The sequence below is a fragment of the Myxocyprinus asiaticus genome, chromosome 29 (genome assembly GCF_019703515.2).
Source record: "Myxocyprinus asiaticus isolate MX2 ecotype Aquarium Trade chromosome 29, UBuf_Myxa_2, whole genome shotgun sequence".
Taxonomy (NCBI): Eukaryota; Metazoa; Chordata; class Actinopteri; order Cypriniformes; family Catostomidae; genus Myxocyprinus; species Myxocyprinus asiaticus.
The window spans coordinates 27,838,829-27,854,026 of NC_059372.1; the positions used below are offsets into that span (position 1 = coordinate 27,838,829).

A 15,198-nucleotide genomic window follows, 5' to 3' on the forward strand; every position below is an offset into this window, starting at 1 on the left:
AACGACTGAAAATTTGTGGAAAGTTCAAACTGTAATGCTATTCTTACATTCTGTCATTGAATTAAATGTAACAGTTTATGTAAGAAATTGGTTTTACAAACAATTCACACAGAAATGTGTTCTGCTCGTGTTATGTGAATGATGCCTATTGAACAGACTGTAATTCTGTCCCTCACAGCCTTCTTTTTGTTTGCATCAAATTAAAAAAGACGCCAATTATAGACTAAGGTCTATAGCAGCTACTTGACTAGAACCAAAGTAACTGTTAATAAATAAATATATTCCTTCAATTCATAAATGATCATGGTAGCTTTAGCAACTTATCCTCATCTCATTGTCTTCTCATACTCTCTCAGGGTGGAGCGTAAGGGCAGAGGGAAGGAGGACAGCAGAGGGGGCAGCACAGGAAATCTAGCAGAAGAACAGCAGAGCGAACACAGCACCCGGTACATTTAGTCAAAGCACTGCTAATAATGGACCATGGATATTCTACACAGGCCCACTGAGATCTTACTGTATGTTTGCTGACATTCTCCAGTATGAGGGTGAACAGTGACAGCGCATCTCTGCCTGGCCGGCAGAGGACAAGCAGTGGAGGCAGCAGTATAGGCGGAGGTGGGAGTGGAAGCCCCATACGGAAGATCACTCTGCAGGTGCCCGAGGGACGACTCATCCTTCCTCCACAGTCATCAGCAGTTGCACGCCAGGTCTCAGGGTAGGAGAACAGAATGTAGGATGCCTCACACGGGGTACCAATTATTATGTAGGGCTTTACTGGTTGTTTAGATCAGTGTTACTATCAGAAATAAATAATTATTTCTGTAGATATTAATTCATATTTAAATTAATTAATTGGATCTAACTCATTAAAACCTCATATGGGGCTCCAGTAAATGTAGTGTGCTACGTTTAGGAGCAAGTTTGGTTATTAGCAATAATTAATAATTATCAAAGATAATTATTAATTATTAAAATCAACAGAACATTGATGAGAATCAATGTTAGCTTTTTTAAATCCTTTAAATCAACAATTATCAAAGATAATCGTTAATTGTTAACATCGATGAAACATTAATTAAAATTAACACTAGCTTATTGATCATTCAAATTCAATCATCAAAGATAATTATCAATGATCAAAAAATCAATAGAATATTAATAAGGATTAACATTGACGGGGCACCACCCTGGAATCAGGGACTAATAACCAGATAGTAAAACAGTCTCAATATTAGATTGTTTTCTTAGGAAAATCGACATCCGAAGAATATCGATTTTCCGGAAAAAAACAATGAATGAAGGTTTGAATCCGAGCACTGACATCCCATCAGCATGACACAGGCGTATGCAAAACAAACCAAAACACTTCTCTTTGTAATATAAACAAAAGCTTATTTATGCAGTAATATCAATTAATAATCAATACAATGCAGTCAATAAACTTCCGACTTACAACTACAAACTAAACAGTGATATGATTAGATATGGGAATAAAAAAATAATCCTATAACACATAAGGTGTGTGTGTGACAGTGTGTGTGTGTGTGTGACAGTGTGTGTGTGTGTGGGTGGGTTTTTACGACTGTATTAGGCCTGCCTTTGTCTTCTATCTGAATACATGAGGCCCAACAAGAAGGTGCTGTTTTCATGATACCAACAGCTGAAACTGTGTAATGTTTTATGAGACAAGAACATGACCACTACAAACCACAGTGAGTTTTTCAACCAGTGGCGGGCCAGCATTAAAAGTCTAGGCCTTCAGTGTGATTCATGCCATTAAGAAAACAGTTTCACAATGAATAAGACACCCTGTGCCTTTGGGCATCATACATTATGTCACAGCTAACTAGTAATACCAATTGACATTTTAAAAACACATCCAAGCACGAAAGCCAGAACTTGAAACAACACTTAATGCTCAAGCAAGCCTAATTTTAACTGCAGCATGTCTGTTTTGTGAAATGAACGTCTCCTGAACAGACATTCAAAAATCATAATTTTTCATATGAATCTACCAAGGAGGTCTATAATACCTGGAAAAATCTATCTAATAATATTTGCGATTTAAATGTTGCTTGCAGTAAGTTTCGTTTCGTCCGGGTACACGGTTATGCTGCGTTTCATTCAAGTTGGATGTGGGATATTCCTACTTGATATGTCCAACCATAAATGCATTCCATTCCCCGATATTCAGAAGATGACATTTAAGGAAACAAAACTGCAATGCTGCCGTTAGCTTAGCAAGGGTTTGACTCTTATTAGAGATGTCTCCTAGCAACCCAACTGATAAACAGGGCTGCAGCGCTAGCATTTGTGCTTCAGGTGTACGATTATCAAAAGAGATTATAAAGTTTTATACACCTGTTTCTGCAGGCATTTGTTAAACAAGCTTTAATATCATGTAATGTGGAAACAAACTCATTTATCGATATTACTTAATTGTATTACTTAAAACATTGTGTCCTTGAGCAAGGCACTTAACTCCAGGTTGCTCCAGGGGGATTGTCCCTGTAATAAGGGCCCTGTAAGTCGCTTTGTATAAAAGCGTCTGCCAAATGCATAAATGTAAATGTAATTGTAAACTCATTTATTGATCTTACTTAATAAAGTGAATGTTTATCAATTACTTTGTATATCTCTCTGAGTGTCGACATGTTTGTGTGACATCATGCCCCTGCATCTCGGCGAAATCGGACTTGAGAATTTCTGCACGAGCCTACAAGTTGTAATTCTGACTTCAAGATGCATTCCATTGCACATTTCCTAGTTTGAAGTTGTAAAATCCAACTTTCCGAGTTGAATGGAACGCAGCACTACTTTTCAAAACTTGATCTGACACTGAATGCTCAAGCAGCCTAATTTACATTTAGAAAACTCCTGTTGTTGCTATAACAATGCAAAAAGCACTTACCAATTTGCTTGAAGTGAAAATCAGCCCTCCTTTCCTGTTTAATAAATTAAACAATCACACGGTCATGCAGAACATCTTGTATTTTTAAATCCATAAGGATCTCTTTCTCAAAGGCGATAGCAGCAATGACAATCTCGCCCTCTTCGCTTTCAAATTACGTCACTTAAAGTGTGATTGCGTCACTCAAGGCCAGCTAGAAGGCCTCGACCGGGACATATCCTAAAGATCACACAAATAAATCAATCTGATTGGCTGATGAATCTGACTTTATTTGCTCATTCATTTGCACTGTTGAGGGATTCTGTGGAAATTCTGAAGGCCTGACGGGGTGGAGCTCAAACTCACACGCTGCTTCGGCTTCAGGCTTCGGGCATGCGATTTGTGAAACAGTTGTCACACTTTGCTTGTAAGCATCAAGGAATAAATTCTGACTGGATAAACTTTTCATTTTTCTCTATTTGTTTGTAGATTAATTAAGAATGGAAAGCGATTAAAAATACAAAGGCAAAAAGGTGATTGAGAAAGAAAGGATGAAAAATATTTATTTATTTGGCATGTTAGGCCAGTAGAGAAGGCTTTCTATCAAACTAACCAGAGAAGTTAAGTTATACCCCATTATCTCACATTTGCACGTGGTATGGACAAAAGTGTTAGGCCAGTAGAGAAGGCTTTGCTGGCCCTGAGAATTCGCCACTGTTTTCAACCTTATTTTTAAGATGTTAAGAGCAATGTTTATGCTGCTTTTTATAGTGCTAGAGGCCCGTCCAGTCAAATACAATGCAAACACTCTGTCAAGGTGAAATAAACTAAATCTAAATCTAAACTAGCCACTGCAATTGCCTGCAACCTAAAATCTATCTCTACATGATGCAAAATGATGTAGGAGTCAGTTCTAACAGAGTGTATGGATGCGTGTGTGTGTGTTTGGCTTGGGCCAGCGTAGTGCTCTGGCATCTGTGTATTTCAGTTCAATGTTTGTTTAAAGTAAATAACATGTATGTAAAATAACTCTTAACCTTGACATACTGTATGTGCCTATGTCTATCTCTGTCTCTCTTTTGCAGTCATCAAGAGCGCAGACACACTTTAGACACTCTGAGGCCAGTAGGAGGAGCAGCAGACAGACAGACAGTACATATTGACAAGGTCTGATTCTCTTCATTGATATCTCACTTAAAGGGATAGTTCACCCAAAAATGAAAATCCTCTTATCATTTACTCACTTTCATCCCAGATGTGTATGACTTTCTTTCTTCTCCAGAATGCAAACAAAGATTTTTAGAAGAATATCTCAGATCTGTAGGTCCAAGGGAATGGGTACCAAATTTTGAAGCTCCAAAAATAAAAGTAATCCATATGACTGCAGTGGTTAAACCCATATATTCAGAAGCGATATGATAGGTGTGGGTGAGAAACTATAAATCTCACCTTTAACTTTCACATTTTTCTTCGTTTTTGGTGATTCGCATTCTTTGTGCATATCACCACCTACTGGGCAATGATGAGAATTTATAGTAAAAAAGGACTTAAATATTTATCTATTTCTCACCCACACCAATCATATCACTTTTGAAGATATATATTTAACCACTGGAGTAGTATGGATTACTTTTATGCTGCCTTTATGTGCATTTTGTACCTTCAAACATTTGGTACCCATTCACTTGCATTGTGCGGACCTACAGAGCTGAGATGTTCTTCTAAAAATCTTTGTGTTCTGCAGAAGAAAGAAAGACACACATCTGGGATGGCATGAGGGTGAGTAAATGATGAGAGAATTTTCTTTTTTTTTTTTTTGGTGAACTATCCTTTTAATACTGGGAAATATTTTGCTCTCCACTTTGAGTTTTGAAAGGAAATCAGATGCTTATTTGCCACATAATTACAAATAACTTGCTTGTAATAGCACTTTTTCCTTCTGTTTCTCTTTTCTTTTCTTCTCTTCAATTTGTCTCTGTCTCTCATAGGAGGTCAGTCGGCAGATGAACTCAGTCTTTAAGGAGCTGTTGTCTCGTCATTCTCCTCAAGAAGTCTTGGGTTCGAGCCCTCCTCCCGCCTCCGCCCCCACATCCATCCCTTCAGTATCTTCCGCTGCTGCTCGGCCTCCGGTGAAGAAGGGAGGTTTTGGCCTGCGTGGCAGAGGACTATTCAAACCCCAAGACCAACAGGACTGAGGGAGAGGGGAGGATGATCTCTGAGTGAATACAAGTATGAGTGTTGGGGAAATGCCGAACTCATTACAGATATGAATATATTTTTCCAGACATACAATATGTGGTACTCTTTATGCCTTATTAACTTAAGTGTATTAAAGGATTCAGTTAAATCATAACCAGTCATGCATCCTGTGATTGTTTATGGTTGAATTTTGTGTAAATCCAATTTATTGATCCTGTTATTAGTTGTATTTGTGTTTTAGCTCTGTTATTGTCTAAAGACGACAATTAATCTGGTCCTCAGTCAAGAGTTTCTGACTTCATCTAATCATCCATTGCAGTGACGTCCAGTGTCTGTAGTTTGTTACTGTAGTGTTATGCAGTGTTGCTATGGAGATACATACAGTATATATATCTGCTGATGATGTATTCATGGAGTACCAGACGGCAGACCAAAGTGTTTAGAAAGTCCCTCAAACTATGTAGATACTGAATGGCAAGTGTGATGTGGGAATGACGTCTATCATAGACAGAGTCCACATTGTTTATTTTAGATATAGACATGCCACACACAATGTAAAATATGACTTTTATGAAGACCAGTATCCCATTCAGTTGTTGTAGTTGTACTATTTATTAGACCTCGGGTAGATGCCATATTTAATTTGACATAAATGAAAACCAGGCTGAGATGGACGGAAGTACAGTGTATACAATGTGTCGTACTGTTGTTGTTCTTTACTTTACCCAAGTACACATACGCAAATGCAAGTACTTGAGCTATGCACAGTGTAGAAAAGCTAATACTAAGTACTTTTTTTCATTTCTGTCAGATTAAATGCCCTGTCTACCCTGATTAAGGTCTATTACAGGAGAGATTTTATCTTTAAAGTTTTATTTTTTTATTAGATTTGAAGTTGAAGCTGATTTTCTCATTGCTTTTCTACACTGTGCATAGCTCAAGTACTGAATCTGTATCCTTAGCCAAAGTATATTGTACTGAAGGTACAACATGATAACTTAAAATCCTCCAGTGTTTTTATCAGTAGGGTTATTTAGTTTTACAAAACCAATGGAAATAACCAATGGAGTTTTTTTATTTTTTTTATTTTTATATTTAATATTAATTTGAGCTTTTTGTCTGATTTGTTTTTACAATTGCTATTCTTTAAAAACATTCTACTGAAAAGGAGCCACCACACATGCATGCAAACACACTGGCATGGATGGTCTTGCGTGGGAACAGGTAGAGCAGCCAAAATAAGCACAGTTCTATAGCTGCCTTTACCCCTCTGGCTCTACTTGCAAGACAACTGTGAAGACAAGTGCCACCAGACACTCTGAGCAGCTCAGGAATTGTCAAATTTGGGAGAGAAAGACAGAGAAACGAGAACTAACTGGAGAAATTATAAAACTGTGAACAAGCATGTGCAGTCACAGGAAGTACAATGGCACTCACTTCCTTTTCACTGCCTAGAGCACATAAATACAACCCTGGTCACTAATCTCCCTTGACTTCCACCCAATCACTGAAACATTCCCCTTAGTAGTGTGTTTCTGTTAGATGATATCATCTTTGATGTATGGATTACAATATAATCAAAATAAATCATATAGATTCTGAAATACTGTGACTTATTTTTTTAAACATTTGTTTAATATTCTTCCATATTCATGCATAATATAATGCATACTGAAAGAAACATGGTGCGGTTTGTATAGCGGCATTAAAAAGTATGAACACTTAAGCCACACTTAAAAATGTATGAATCTCATTGCCACTCAAACCAAGTGTCATCTGCTTGAACTTTTCTCAGAATTTCCTTGTCTTAGCCATTTTTGCTATTACTTTTAACCAACTGGTCCCAAGGTAATTTTGAGTGGAGGTATAAAGTCACACAGGTGTTCTTGCAGAGTTACCATAGGTGTAGATCATCACATGAACTATGGACATGTTCCATTGACGTTTGACCACCAGTAATTGTCCAAATACTTTTTGTGATAACCATTCAAATAATTTTATATTTTTGTGAAATGCTTTGCTTGAAAAGGCTACTTTTGCTATCTTACCCCTTGGTTTTATACAGTAGCTAGAAAAAGTATGTGAACTTTATGGAATTACCTGCATTTATATATAAATTTATTATCTATTTTATATTTATTATATATTTCAATGTAAAATCTGGTTTGATCTTCAAAATGTTGAAAAATGATCAAACACAATCTGTTTAGTCTAATAACACACAAATTGTTGTATTGTTCTAGTACATACTGAATACATCATTCAGACATTCACAGTGTAGGTTGGAAAAAGTATGTGCACCTCCTAGGCTAATGACGTCAACAAAAGCTAAGTAGAGTCAGGAGTTGGCAAACCTGCCGTCCAATAAATGAACTGAGATTGGAGGTATGTGTTTGAGCTACTTTGACTTATAAAAAGCACTCAAATATTTTGAGTTTCCTATTCACAAGAAGCATCTGCTGACGTGGACCTTGCCTCACAAAAAAAAGAGATCTCAGAAGACCTACGATCAAGAATTGTTGCTTTGCATAAAGCTGGAAAGGGTTACAAAGTTTTTTCGAAGAGCTTAGGTATTCATCTGTCCACAGTTAGACAGACTGTCTATAAATGGAGACAATTACAGGTACTGAGGCAACTCTACCTAGAAGTGGCCGTCCAGCCAAAATGACTCAAAGGGCACACCGCAGAATGCTCAGTGAGTTAAAAAAAATAACCCTAGTGACAGCTAAAGATTTGAAGGAAATATTGGAACTGGTTAACATCTCTGTCCATGAGTCTACTATATGAAAAACAGGAATGTTATCCATGGCAGGACACCATGAAGGAAGCTGCTACTTTCAAACAAAAACATTGCTGCACGCCCTAAGTTTGCCAAAGACCACCTTGACATTCCACAACATTACATCGAAAATGTTTTGTGGACTAATTAAACTAAGGTTGAATTGTTGATTGCCATCGCTGAGGGAAAAATTAATTCCCAAGTTTATCAAGATACTGTATGTACAGGATAATGTCAGGGTGGCTGTGCGCCATTTAAAGCTCAGTAGAAATCGGGTGATGCAGCAAGACAATGACCCTCAACACTGAAGTTAATCCACTACAGAATGGCTTCAAAAAAAGATAATCCACCTTTGGAGCGGCCCAGTCAGAGTCCAGATCTTAACCCAATAGAGATGTGGAATGACCTCAAGAAAGCTGTTCACACCAGACATCCTAAGAATATGACTGAGCTGAAGGAGTTCTGTAAGGAAGAATGGTCCAAAATTCTTTCTGCATGTTGTGCAGGTCTAATCCTCAGCTACCAGAAATGCTTGGTTGAGGTTGTTGCTGCCAAATGAGGTTCAGCCAGTAATTAATGCAAGGGTTCACTTACTTTTTCCACAGCATTGTGAATGTTTAATGGGATGTGTTCAATAAAGAAATTAAATATTATAATTGTTTGTGTGTTGTTAGCTTAAGCACATTGTGTTTGTCTTGTGACTTTGATGGAGATGAGATCACATTTTATGACCAATTAATGCAGAAAACCAGCTAATTCCAGAAGGTTCACATACTTTTTCTTGCCACTGTATTTTGATATGCAAATAACACTCATACAGTGTGGTTTAAGAGTTAAAATATTTTTGTGGCCACTTTATGTCTACCAAAAACTATAAATGAATGATTATCTTAAATGTAAGATAAAATGTGAGAAAACTGGCTGTGTTGAATAGGGTTAGCCTAGTAACCTGATCAGTGGAGCCCCCTTCATTCCTCTCCCCAAAATAACTTTACACTCAGCCCACTCATTCTTCACCAGGTACAGACACATTCAAACACAAGACTATGGAACAGAGGACTGGTCAGAGAGAGTAAGGTTGCACTTCAATGCTGTGAGACGGTCCCCACCATGCCTTCTGTGGCTCAATATTAGTTTGATACAGGCCACACAAGGCAAAACATATCACATTTATCAGAAAGATGTGGAAGGAGACTGGAAGGACAAAGCTTTAAGTCCATCAGTCAGATAGATCATAATATTAGTAAAAAACTAACAGTTACAGTATACTGATCTGCACAGGAATATCCTCACAAACAGTTTATTTTTGGACCAGGGCTATTTAATAGGGTAAGTGAAATTTACTGTATTCATGGTTACTAAATACTACTCCTACTACTTAATATTCTACATTGTATTCTTGAATTTCCCAAAGGAGAATATTTCACTTAATACTCTTGAAATGTACTGATTACACTCAGATGCAGTCTCGTTTCTCTGTACAGTATATTTTCATAACTCAATTTTTGTTTTTTATTGCTTTATGACAATAATTGTTTAACTTACTATTTGATTTAGTAAGAACATTTGTCAACTTTGACATCTATCCACACAGTACTGATGATACTATCTATCTATTCTGTACTACTCTTACCAGGCAAGCATGCTTTATTACTGTATCTAGCATGAGTAAATATAGTAAGCAAGAATACAGTTGTCAGGGTGTGTCCTGTCTGTCTGACCCTGTGACACAGGGCCCTTTATTTGTCACATGCTGCTTGCAATGTGTACTGTATAATGTGAAATGAAATATTAAATTTATGCTATATAATCTAAGGATTTGAAAAAGAACTTGACAACCTATTCGAATGAGCTACAGTGCATCCGGAAAGTATTCACAGCGCTTCACTTTTTCCACATTTTGTTATGTTACAGCCTTATTCCAAAATGGATTAAATTCATTATTTTCCTCAATTCTACAAACAATACCCCATAATGACAACATGAAAGAAGTTTGTTTGAAATCTTTGCAAATTTATAAAAATAAAAAATAAAAATCACATGTACATAAGTATTCACAGCCTTTGCTCAATACTTTGTTGAAGCACCTTTGGCACCAATTACAGCCTCAAGCCTTTTTGAGTATGATGCTACAAGCTTGGCACACCTATTTTTGGGCAGTTTCTCCCATTCTTCTTTGCAGGACCTCTCAAGCTCCATCAGGTTGGATGGGGAGCGTCAGTGCACAGCCATTTTCAGATCTCTCCAGAGATGTTCAATCGGGTTCAAGTCTGGGCTCTGGCTGGACCACTCAAGGACATTCACAGAGTTGTCCTGGAGCCACTCCTTTGTTATCTTGGCTGTGTGCTTAGGGTCGTTGTCCTGTTGGAAGATGAACCTTCACCCCAGTCTGAGGTCCAGAGCGCTCTGGAGCAGGTTTTCATCGAGGATGTCTCTGTACATTGCTGCATTCATCTTTCCCTCAATCCTGACTAGTCTCCCAGTTCCTGCCACTGAAAAACATCCCCACAGCATGATGCTGCCACCACCATGCTTCACTGTAGGGATGGTATTGGCCAGGTGATGAGCGGTGCCTGGTTTCCTCCAGACATGACGCTTGCCATTCAGGCCAAAGAGTTCAATCTTTGTTTCTCATGGTCTGAGAGTCCTTCAGGTGCCTTTTGGCAAACTCCAGGCGGGCTGTCATGTGCCTTTTACTGAGGAGTGGCTTCCGTCTGGCCACTCTACCATACAGGCCTGATTGGTGGAGTGCTGCAGAGATGGTTGTTCTTCTGGAAGGTTCTCCTCTCTCCACAGAGAAATACTGGAGCTCTGTCAGAGTGACCATCAGGTTCTTGGTCACCTCCCTGACTAAGGCCCTTCTCCCCCGATCGCTCAGTTTGGCCAGGCGGCCAGCTCTAAGAAGAGTCCTGGTGGTTCCAAACTTCTTCCATTTACGGATGATGGAGGCCACTGTGCTCATTGGGACCTTCAATGCTGCAGAAATTTTTCTGTACCCTTCCCCAGATCTGTGCCTCAATACAATCCTGTCTCGGAGGTCTACAGACAATTCCTTGGACTTCATGGCTTGGTTTGTGCTCTGACATGCACTGATAACTGTGGGACCTTATATAGACAGGTGTGTGCCTTTCCAAATCATGTCTAGTCAACTGAATTTATCACAGGTGGACTCCAATCAAGTTGTAGAAACATCTCAAGGATGATCAGTGGAAACAGGATGCACCTGAGCTCAATTTTGAGTGTCATGGCAAAGGCTGTGAATACGTCTGTACATGTGATTTTTTTCGTTTTTTATTTTTAATAAATTTGCAAAGATTTCAAACAAACTTCTTTCACGTTGTCATTATGGGGTATTGTTTGTAGAATTTTGAGGAAAATAATGAATTTCATTTTGGAATCAGGCTGTAACATAACAAAATTTGGAAAAAGTGAAGCGCTGTGAATACTTTCCGGATGCACTGTATATGCTACTGTTGATTAGCACTGATTTGCATTGTAAGTTGTTACAGATAAACATAAGGATGTGTGTGATCTGCCCTGCAGTCAATATGATGTCAGACGAGTACCTGGTGGAGTGTAAAATTGATGACGATGATGATGATGATTATGAGTTGAAGAAGATCCACCCCTCTCCACCTTCTCCACTCCAGTTCACCTCTATTCCCTCCATCACTCCCCAGACTTCGCTCACTCACGTTGACATCAGGGATCCCTGTGGTGTCAACAAACACTTGAAGGTGAGAGAAGTACGCTGGGGATAGTTTTATATAGTTCTATAATAGTCTATATAGTTCATATAGTTTTGGAATTATGAGTAAAACAAGGTCTGTGGTAAAGAATTACTTGAATATACATTTTCTTCTACAACATAAATTACACACTGTCATACCTCAAAAGTAACATTTGAAGCAGCCATGTTTTTGCAACATAATATTTTTTTTAAAACATTGGCTTCAAAATTCACATTTGAGGTATGAAAGTGTGTAATTTATGTTGTCGAACAAAAACATCCAAGCATATTCAAGTAATGTTTATCACAGACCACATTTTAATCATAAATTGAAAAAAAAAAACATTATAAAAACCCATAGGAAATTCCAGAGCAAACCCATGGCGAAATAGTCTTCCGGGTTTGCCGACAATTTGACATCACGGCAGAACAGCTCTATTGAAATTTGGTACAGAATGACTACATGTGTATTTTTTTCCCCCTTGGATTGATAGCTTCTTATATTATTCTCATTTGTAAAATGGTTTATATAAACCATATATGAAATCAAATTAATAAACAAATAGCAATAATTTAAAGTCACATTGTACAGTGTTTCCTATGACAGCGTTTTGTGCAACGTAAAAAAAAAAAAAAATGATTTTAAGACTAAAGTAGTAACATTATGAGAATAAAGTCATCATGCTTTGAGAATAATCTCATAATAGGCCTTTTACAAGTATAAAGCAAGTAAGATTAAGAGATTAAGTAATTATATTTTGACAATAAAACCAGAATTACAAGAATAAATTCACAGCATTACCAATATAGCATTACCCATTGTGAAATTGAAGTCGTAATATTATTAGAATAAAATTCTAGCATTAAAAGATTAAAGTCAAAATATTTGGAAAAATAAAGTCATAAGACTAATGCTAAGGTAAATGCTACAATTTAATTCTACTAATATTATGACTTTAATATTGTAATGCTTCCACTTTATTCTCGTTATTCTGACTTTATTGTCAGAATATACCAGTTATCATAATGTTACGACTTTGGTCTTGAAATTTTATCACTTGAAACTTTTTTTTCTCATAAAAAGCCTATTATGAGATTATTTTTATACTGAAATACTAACCTCTGCGTGTAACGGTCATCTAGCGTGTTACGACAGCAAATCACCATTTTTGGATACCATAACAATGAATGGGGAAAGATGTAAACTGACACCTACCTGTCGCAAAATTGTCTGCGACTTCCCTTTATAAAACAGCAATTTTGTTGTAGTAATCTCCACACAAAGTTCACTCCTAAAGGACTATTTAGTGTTAAACATGTTGAAGATTAGTGGACAGGCGGTCAGTTCATTAAGTGATGATCTGTTTCCTCACAAAAGCTTTATTCAGCATGCTGAAGCATCTCCTCGCAAGTGTACCGCAGCATTACACTATGTTTAGCCTTCATTGACGGCTCTAGAAGGTTTCTGTTATGACTTTATCCTTGTAATATTACAAATTAATTGTTTTTTATTTTAACGTAGGTATAAAACAACATAGTAGTTTCCCAACTCTGTTCCAGAAAGACTCCCAACAGTACACATGCAGTTAAGGCCCAGGGAGACATCCAAAATGTGTAATATTGGGGGCCTGCAGGAATAGGGCGAGGAAACACTGGTCTACATCAATTGACTAGCTTTGGAAACTATATGTAACTCCTCATTTGTGACACCAGGTAGAGTTCAGTGACGTTTTGGCAGAGCCTGCCTCCACACATAGCTATGACCGTGTGTGGGTGTACAGTGGAATTGCCTTTGAGTCAATGCGGCTGTGGGGCTACCGTTGTCTGACAGCATTATGTGCTGTTCCTGTGTCTTGCCTTTTTGGCTGTCTCTTTGCCCTGCTGGCCTGTATGCACATCTGGTAAGCTAATTTTCTCAATTCCCTACTAATTACTAATTAGACTAATTACAAGTTACTTATCAAACTCATCCTCAATACGTCTCTCCTTGTCTCTTGCTGTTAGGTGTGTGATGCCTTGTATTCAGGTGTGTCACACCTGCTTGCCCTGTGTAAGGTCACTGTGGATGAGTGTGGTCAATATCTTCATCGCTCCATTCTGTACATCTGTGGCCCGCTGCTGCAGTGGCATATATGTGCTGTTCTCAAACGAGTAAGGAAGAACAAGAAGATAGAATTTGAGGAAGTTAGTCAAAAGCTTTTCTCGCAATTGAAGTCCCTATAAGGACTTTCTGCCTTGGTCCTGAAAAGTCACCAAAGAGAGCTCTAGTTACTACAAGACATCCAAACAAGAGGATTACGGGGGCCTGGGTAGCTCAGCAAGCACTGACACTGACTACCACACCTGGAGTCACGAGTTTGAATCCAGGGCATGCTGAGTGACTCCAGCCAGGTCTCCTAAGCAACCAAATTGGCCCGGTTGCTATGGAGGGTAGAGTCACATGGGGTAACCTCCTCGTGGTCGCGATTAGTGGTTCTCGCTCTTGGTGGGGCGCGTGGTGAGTTGTGCGTGGATGCCACAGAGAATAGCGTGAAGCCTCCACACGGTCTCAGACGCGGAGGCCACCCAGATTGTGACGAGTCACTACGCCACCACGAGGACTTAGAGCGCATTGGGAATTGGGCATTCCAAATTGGGGAGAAAATGAGGATTACATATTATTAACTTGATTTTTACTTTATGTTGAATGTCAAATGCAGTGACAAACATTTTATGCCATTAAAGTGTACCATTCTTTCACAATGACAAAGAGCTCCGAAGTTTATCTATAACAATTTATTTGACATAAGCAAAACAATATTAATAATATTAATTAAATGTCTTTGTTTTGTATATGACTATTTGTTTGCACTGTTTGATATGAGGCAATGTCATGTACCAGTATTATCTATAAAGCAATTATTATTATTATTATTATTATTATTATTTGATGGTAGAGTCATATTGTTATTTACTATGGATGTTAAGATCTGTATTTGATTAAAACAACCACTTACGGCTTTTAAAGTAGAAGTTGTAAGCTCTCATTTATCAAGAATGTGAAGAAAATGTTCTTATTTTTATGTAATTGTGTAAATACAACTGGGCAATCTTTTAGAAGTTTTCATAATAGTGGCCTTTGAATCCCTTTTGTAAATGTTATAACTTCTCATAATTATGTTCCCTTAATGGCTAATATGACACCTGATCACATTTCCTTCAGTCTGCTTAGAGCAAGTACAAAATGCATGACCACTGACAATGGGGCTCAAATACTCTTTCTCAGTCCTTAGCAGTGAACTTGATTGGCTCAAACTAAAGTCTTTTAGCTGAAAGGTCAAATTTACACTACTGGTCAAAAGTTTTGAAACACTTACTCATTCTTTATTATAAATTTTTTTCTTCACATTTTAGAATAACAGTAAAGTCATTAAAACTATGGAATAACATAAATGGAACTATGGGAATTATGTTGTGACTAAACAAAATCCAAAATAAATCAAATCTGTGTTATATTTTAGCATCTTCAAAGTAGTCACCCTTTGTCTAGATTTTGCAGACATGTACTCTTGACATTTTCTCAACCAACTTCTTGAGTTATTACCCTGGGATGCTTTTTAA

General features: G+C 37.7%; 2 protein-coding genes across 6 annotated transcripts in view; both read left to right on the forward strand.

Annotated features, from left to right (window-relative positions):
• The window catches only part of LOC127419937 (SLIT-ROBO Rho GTPase-activating protein 3-like), a 60,800-nt gene extending 54,606 nt beyond the window's left edge, over positions 1 to 6,194 (forward strand). For all 4 annotated transcript variants that reach the window (XM_051661767.1, XM_051661768.1, XM_051661766.1 and 1 more), the window contains 4 exons: positions 357 to 446; positions 539 to 715; positions 3,976 to 4,057; positions 4,879 to 6,194. In XM_051661767.1, the coding sequence (XP_051517727.1) occupies positions 357 to 446; positions 539 to 715; positions 3,976 to 4,057; positions 4,879 to 5,085 (556 nt within the window). In that variant the 3' untranslated portion in view covers positions 5,086 to 6,194. The remainder of the gene's footprint in view (positions 1 to 356; positions 447 to 538; positions 716 to 3,975; positions 4,058 to 4,878) is intronic.
• Positions 6,195 to 6,816: 622 nt separating this feature from the next.
• LOC127419938 (caveolin-2-like) lies at positions 6,817 to 14,679 on the forward strand. 2 transcript variants are annotated; one of them, XM_051661771.1, is made up of 4 exons: positions 6,817 to 9,197; positions 11,412 to 11,605; positions 13,312 to 13,499; positions 13,603 to 14,679. In XM_051661771.1, the coding sequence occupies exons 2-4, from the start codon at positions 11,417 to 11,419 to the stop codon at positions 13,751 to 13,753; spliced, it is 528 nt and encodes a 175-aa protein (XP_051517731.1). In that variant the 5' UTR covers positions 6,817 to 9,197; positions 11,412 to 11,416; the 3' UTR covers positions 13,754 to 14,679. The 2 variants fall into 2 exon arrangements, with proteins under 2 accessions (XP_051517731.1, XP_051517729.1); XM_051661769.1 differs by lacking the exon at positions 6,817 to 9,197 and having other exon boundaries at positions 11,293 to 11,605.
• Positions 14,680 to 15,198: the final 519 nt, after the last annotated feature.

Excerpts from the sequence above, each read along its gene's own strand:
- LOC127419938 (XM_051661769.1), top strand. The coding sequence starts at position 11,333 with ATGCTACTGTTGATTAGCACTGATTTGCATTGTAAGTTGTTACAGATA. Across the intron at positions 11,606-13,311 it reads GTGTCAACAAACACTTGAAG|GTAGAGTTCAGTGACGTTTT; the intron begins GTGAGAGAAGTA and ends TTGTGACACCAG. Across the intron at positions 13,500-13,602 it reads CTGGCCTGTATGCACATCTG|GTGTGTGATGCCTTGTATTC; the intron begins GTAAGCTAATTT and ends TCTTGCTGTTAG.